This window comes from Gastrolobium bilobum, unplaced genomic scaffold (genome assembly GCF_033153095.1).
Source record: "Gastrolobium bilobum isolate Gb01-03AN ecotype WA unplaced genomic scaffold, APGP_CSIRO_Gbil_v1 utg46590, whole genome shotgun sequence".
Classification (NCBI taxonomy): Eukaryota; Viridiplantae; Streptophyta; class Magnoliopsida; order Fabales; family Fabaceae; genus Gastrolobium; species Gastrolobium bilobum.
In genome coordinates, this window is record NW_026896313.1 from 112,679 (window position 1) to 118,728 (window position 6,050).

Genomic DNA, 6,050 nt, shown 5'->3' on the forward strand with positions numbered 1-6,050 from the left:
TCAAAATAACATCGTTTTAACAATGAATGAAGATAACTTAACTACCTTCGCTTTAGAAACATTAAAGCTTATTATATTTGTTCAATGAATAGAAAAACGGAAAAACCCTTAATTATTACGGTATCACCCAAGTGATTTATTTATAAAGATAAATTTTAAGAGCTGCCTAGACTGGCACACTCTAATTGCAACTTGCAAGTGATTCCATTCCCTTTTTATCTTTTGGTTATTTTTTTATTTTTTTTTATTTTAAAGAATTAAGATGGTATGTTGTGACCCATAAGAAAAAAGTGATATTCATATATGACAAGTGAGGCAGCAAGAGAATGCAATCAGTGAGTCTTGTGTGTCTCTCCAATTCGTTGTTTGGATCTGCCGTCACTGCTGCTCCTTCTTCTTCTTGTCTTAGGTTCCCCCCACTCTTCCGAAGGATCACAAATTCAACAACGTCGTCGTTTCACTTACAAAATTGTCGACCTCTTCGCTCCACTGGTTCTTGTAAATTCCAATTAATTTCGTTATTTCTCTCTAATTAATCTTCAATCGTTAGTCTCGTCGAAACATAAGACAATTTATACTTGTGTCTGGTTGAGCAGCTAGTGACTCGGCACAAGTTACAGAAATGGCTTCCAAGGGTGCTCAAGATCAAGACCCACGTATGGCAAGAATCTCATCTGCAATCCGAGTCATCCCCAACTTTCCTAAGCCAGGTTAATACTCTTTTCTTTTTTTTCTGATTCAGAGATGTATACTTCGTTTCGTTTATATGGTTATATTGCATTGTTTATGGTAGGTATTATGTTTCAAGATATAACCACGCTGCTGCTTGATACAAAGGCTTTCAAAGATACCATTGACTTGTTTGTTGAGAGGTACAGAGATCAAAATATTTCTGTTGTCGCAGGTACTCTCCCAGACTTCCATTTTTCTATACATAATTTCATGTTAAGTTGGTACTAAACCCAGGGTTTGATTCATCTAAACAGGACTTAAATGTATATTTTACTATCAACTCACGATCTTCTATCTTCATACACTGTACACTCCCAGATCCTTTATTTTCCCTCATAGAGCCAAACTTTTTATTGCAAGATTGGGTGTAGTAGGTGTGCGTGTGATTTAAGTAGAAGGCGAAGAAGAATGAAACCCTCCTCCCCACCCCCCTCCTCCCCCCCGATATATATATATATATATATTTTCAATTAACGATTTCTAATCTGCAATTTGTGATAAGTGGCGGCATTGTTTCCTTGCCTAATGGGCACACACAAGCACTAGTCATTATTTTATTTTATTTTTTTTCTCTGGATGGTTTTCAAATTCAATGTTGATAATGCTTACTGGAATGATCTCTTGAACGACTAAAAATCAGGCACCTGTTCAACTAAGGATTATATTGAGTAATTCATTCGTGTCAATGACTCTGTTCCATCCAAACTGGGATCTTTTTTCATTCCAACATCACAAGATAGTAGAAGCAGAGATACCAATCATTAGAATTCTAGATGGTTCATTTTCTTTTAATTTTGTTGTTTTTGAATCTGTTCATATTAAGTTACTAATTTGTATCTTATAGCTTTATTTATGACATAATGCAGGCATTGAAGCGAGAGGCTTTATATTTGGCCCACCCATTGCATTAGCTATTGGAGCAAAATTTGTCCCCATGAGGAAACCCAATAAATTGCCAGGTATATGTTTTGTACCTTTCTTTTGAAATAATTGCATATAACCATATCAGAAATTCCTACTTAGTAGATAATTATGGTTTGAGGTTTTTGAATCACTGTATAGCATATGGTCTTCTAATTCTAAGTTCTTTACTTCTTCACATCACATGCGCTAATTTCCAGTTGTTGAAAGCTCTTGAAGTTTCTATGATGGGGAAGATCTTTGATTTGTTTGTATGGTTGTATTTCGATCATCTTTTCAGGGGAGGTTATCTCAGAAGAGTATTCTTTGGAGTATGGAACTGACAAAATGGAGATGCATGTAGGAGCTGTACAACCTGGAGAACGAGCCTTAATCATAGATGATCTTATTGCCACTGGTGGAACTTTATGTGCAGCAATTAAGCTACTAGGTAAACTTGTCAACATGAATGTGGGGAAAATTGTTGTTCTTCCTTTTTATGGCTATGCAAGAGAGGGTCCTAACCTACATACCACACTTCCTTGTTTGGTTTCACATGATGGGTCTATCTCCTTAAAGATAAGTGCTGTAGGAAGGAGGGTGTATTTTACATTATATTAGAAAGAGAATTTATAGTTTTGGTTGTGGATTAAAAACATCTTTAGAAGTTGTGAAAATGAGCAAATATGTGCCTAGGTCCTAATGAACCACAAAAGAGATCAAACTATCAGTGTTCGCAGCATTTCTATTTGTATATACATTCAGGCAAGTAATGCATGTATATGTCTTGTTAGTACGGAGACAATTGGAAACCTTGCTTCTGGAAAATGAACCTAATGTGAAAAGAAGAAGAAGAAAGAATACTCTCTCTCAGCACATGCTTTGTGGAACTTTGTATCACGTTGACTTAACCTCAGTTGGCTGGTTGGGGAGTTTGGGAAGAGGTCCTAGCCTCCTAGGTTTCTTTTCCTGAAAAGAGAAAAATAATTTCTTCTAATCTTCGCAAGTGGCTTTGCATAGCTCTTCTAGTGGTAATCTTCTTTTTTGTGATCAGTAAACTTGAACGGCTGATCCTTCGAAAACTGGTCTTTGCGAGAGGGAAATCAAGCAAGTTCAGTAATTTCTCTCTTTATTTTTTTTAATGTAATAATTAATGTAAAAAAAATTCATGGCTTGAAATCATTCCGTTTGCTTACTTGTGTCCCATTCACCATCCTTTCTGGTTCTTCATTGTTTTGTTCTTGCTCAACTAATATAATTTTAATGGTATGAATTGCTTTCATGTGACTCTTTTACTTGTAAATGAGTTTTATAAAATGTTTTGTGCTTAACTTCTGCATTTCAATACATTCTTATTCTTAGTTGTTCTGTTCCTTATTCTCTTTGTTGCAGAACGTGTTGGGGTGCATGTTGTTGAGTGTGCTTGTGTGATTGAATTACCAGAGTTAAAGGTAATATGTTTATCCTTACCTTGGCTTAATGTTCGGCTTAATTTATTTCTCACACGACAGTTTTCATAACAATTTTTTTTTTTCAAAAATGAGCACTGGAATCTGGATTGCTATTATTAAGTTACAGTTTGTATTTTAGGAACTCAAGCAACATAAGCAGAACAAGAGTATGATGGTAAAAATTGAATTATATCTCTGATTATTATTATTATTATTTTTTTTTTTTGACATTAGTCTAATAAAAACTTCTTGCATAGACACTGTGTAGAAAGTAATTTGTGCACTGAACCTATAGAGAATGACTTGGTTTGACATTTGCAAATTTAATTACCACCTAATAGGATTTGTCAAACCAACTAGATTTTATTAATCTAGTAGTGCCCAAACTGAATATGCATCATGTCTGCTCAAGAATGTCTCACTAGTCCTTCGCATTCCTGATTCTGGGGGTGGAAAAAGGCAACAAACGCAGAAATTGTTTGGACTTCATCAGTAGTGAGATTGATTGGTGCTCTCCTGCCTTGATCTAACATGTTTGATTTGAAAATAGTACAAGTGCAAGCCTACCTGGAGGCTTGTAGAAAGTTATATGACTGCTTGAACTCCTCTCTACTGGTTATTGCCTTCATGATTTGTTGTTTTGTTAGAGCTTATTACCCTTGAAGTGTGATTCTTAATGTGTGTCGTTGTAGGCTTTTATTTTATTTTATTAAAAAAAGAAAGGCCTTCTTTTTTCTTTTCTTTTGTTCCCCTTAAAGGTGTTGTTGATGTTGATATTATTAAAAAAAGAAGGGTCATCACTACGTATTCTTTTGTTCTAGATCATACTGAAATAAGTATGCTTATAAATTGTAGCTAGGATCTTAACTATAGTTACCTTGGCTTTTGACTAATTTGAAAAGTTTTAAGTGCATTATATGACATTCGCTGTAGCGTATTCATTCTCCTTAGTGCATCACATGATTGCGACTGAAAATTCATTGCTGTAAACTATTTTCCTTCTATTGGCTTGTTTCAGGGGCGAGAAAGGCTAGGCAACAAGCCGCTATTTGTCTTAGTTAATGGTGCCTGATCTTTGTTCTTGTGATTGTGTTTTAGTTATTGAACATTTGAGCTCGCCCTTGTTAGGAGCTTTAATGATGACTGCTTAGATTTCATCGAGAGATATTGCGATGGTATTTGCTGCAGAAAGCTCGAGTCTTTGTACTCTCGGTTCTGCTCTCTAAGTATTTTATTTTTAATTAGAATTATTCTGTGTGCCCTTGTTTTGGAACTCTTAATTTATATTATTTTATAGTAAAGAATCAATAGAGAGCTCAGACACGAGCTCTATGTAACACTGCCCTATTTTAATATTGAGGAATCATCAATTATGGCTATAATAAAGGGCTTGTTTGTCATTTGGTATCGGAAGATCCAAAGTTTAGGTTTACTCAAATGAGTTATAATGGGCATCGTCACATGTAAGGTATGTACAAGTTTCAGCCTTTGCTATTCGGTCGATGTATAACATTATTTTATTCTTTATATGCTCACATTTCCTTCAATTTTATAGTTACATGACTTTTTTTTTATTTCAGAATTTCAGTACGTAAATACTTACATATTTTTTTGGAAACATATTTACTCCTTGAAGCGTGGTTGTATAAATATGTAAAAAATATTAAATTAGAAATTTTGTGGGGGAGGTTTTGGCATATATATATATATAGAGGCCGGTTATGTAAAAATTAGAAGTCTTACCTCCCAAGTATTTTATTTCAAGCTAGACAAATTGATAGAATATTTTATATTCAAATTATTAATAATTAAAAACTTACTGAGATAATTTTGGAGAATTTTTTTTTCTGTAAAAATTGAAGTGAATTATTTGTATGTGCATTTGGGTAATTATTTATGATATATTATTTATTTATATTTTCTGCTGTTCTTGACTATTTTGAGCCGGTATTATTATTTTTTGGCTATGATTTGTAGTGATACAAATGAGTAGCTTATTTTATATTTACAATAATTTATAATTAAAATCTAACTTACAGAAAAAATTAATATTTCATAAAAATTAAGTTAAAATGAATATGCACTTACATTTGGATTATTTTTTCAAAAAATTAATGTCATGATATAATTCTTTAATTTTTTTTCAAAAAAGTTATTCTTCTTGACTTATGAGAAAAATTACTTAAAAGTGACTATTTAAGAGTTCTTATTTTTAGTTTTTCTTCTTTTTATAAGCAAAAGTTTAGCCAAATATAATTTTACAAAAGCTTTTATATAAAAAAGAATTTTTTTGTAATGAAAAAAAAAGCTCCCAAAAAGAGTTTTTTTGAAGATGTATATCAGCCTTTTGGAATTCTCATATTTATTTTTACATTATACTCTTATTTTAAACTTTTATTTTTGAATTTTATTATTTACCCTTATAATTTACCTGAATAACAATCATTTTATCTTTTTCTCTTGAAAACTCTAAGAATAACTTTATCCAATTAACAAACAATTTTTTAGTTTTTTTTTTATAACTTTAACTTAAAATAACTTTAAACTTTAAAAAAGAAAGGTGTCAAATAGGGTCTTAGGATTACTTTTTAAAATGTTTTTACCTTTTTTAATTTTTTTTTCGATTATCTTGAAAGTTTGTTGACATTTAAATTAATAAAATTATGAAAAGAAGATACAAACAAACCAGAATTAATTAAATTCCATAACTTTTTTATTTAGAATCGAGGAAGACGTAAATAAACTCAAAGTTGAATGTTTCTCATGTTGTAGTAAATAAATTTTCTCTCCTTATACATAGATAATAGTGTGTGGGGCCCATGTGAGCCATATGAGAGAAGACAGAAAAGAAAAAATATGAGCTCCAATATTTTTATATGTATTTAGGAGATATATTTATCTCCTAGAACATGAAAATACTAATAAGATGGAGATAGGAGCAGCTAGTTAAATTAGAATATATTTCTT

At 32.0% G+C, this 6,050-nt stretch overlaps 1 protein-coding gene across 3 annotated transcripts; it reads left to right on the forward strand.

Moving 5' to 3' along the window:
• Nucleotides 1-218: 218 nt before the first annotated feature.
• Nucleotides 219-4,333, forward strand: LOC133298880 (adenine phosphoribosyltransferase 1-like). Of its 3 annotated transcripts, none has more exons than XM_061498263.1 (7): nt 219-498; nt 594-710; nt 794-904; nt 1,599-1,691; nt 1,934-2,083; nt 3,025-3,083; nt 4,102-4,333. In XM_061498263.1, exons 1-7 carry the CDS (start codon nt 327-329, stop codon nt 4,153-4,155), a joined length of 756 nt encoding a protein of 251 aa, XP_061354247.1. In that variant the 5' UTR covers nt 219-326; the 3' UTR covers nt 4,156-4,333. The 3 variants fall into 3 exon arrangements, with proteins under 3 accessions (XP_061354247.1, XP_061354246.1, XP_061354245.1); XM_061498262.1 differs by having other exon boundaries at nt 224-492; nt 597-710; XM_061498261.1 differs by having other exon boundaries at nt 226-498; nt 597-710.
• Nucleotides 4,334-6,050: the final 1,717 nt, after the last annotated feature.

Excerpts from the sequence above, each read along its gene's own strand:
- LOC133298880 (XM_061498263.1), top strand. The coding sequence starts at position 327 with ATGCAATCAGTGAGTCTTGTGTGTCTCTCCAATTCGTTGTTTGGATCT. Across the intron at positions 905-1,598 it reads AAATATTTCTGTTGTCGCAG|GCATTGAAGCGAGAGGCTTT; the intron begins GTACTCTCCCAG and ends GACATAATGCAG. Across the intron at positions 1,692-1,933 it reads GAAACCCAATAAATTGCCAG|GGGAGGTTATCTCAGAAGAG; the intron begins GTATATGTTTTG and ends TCATCTTTTCAG.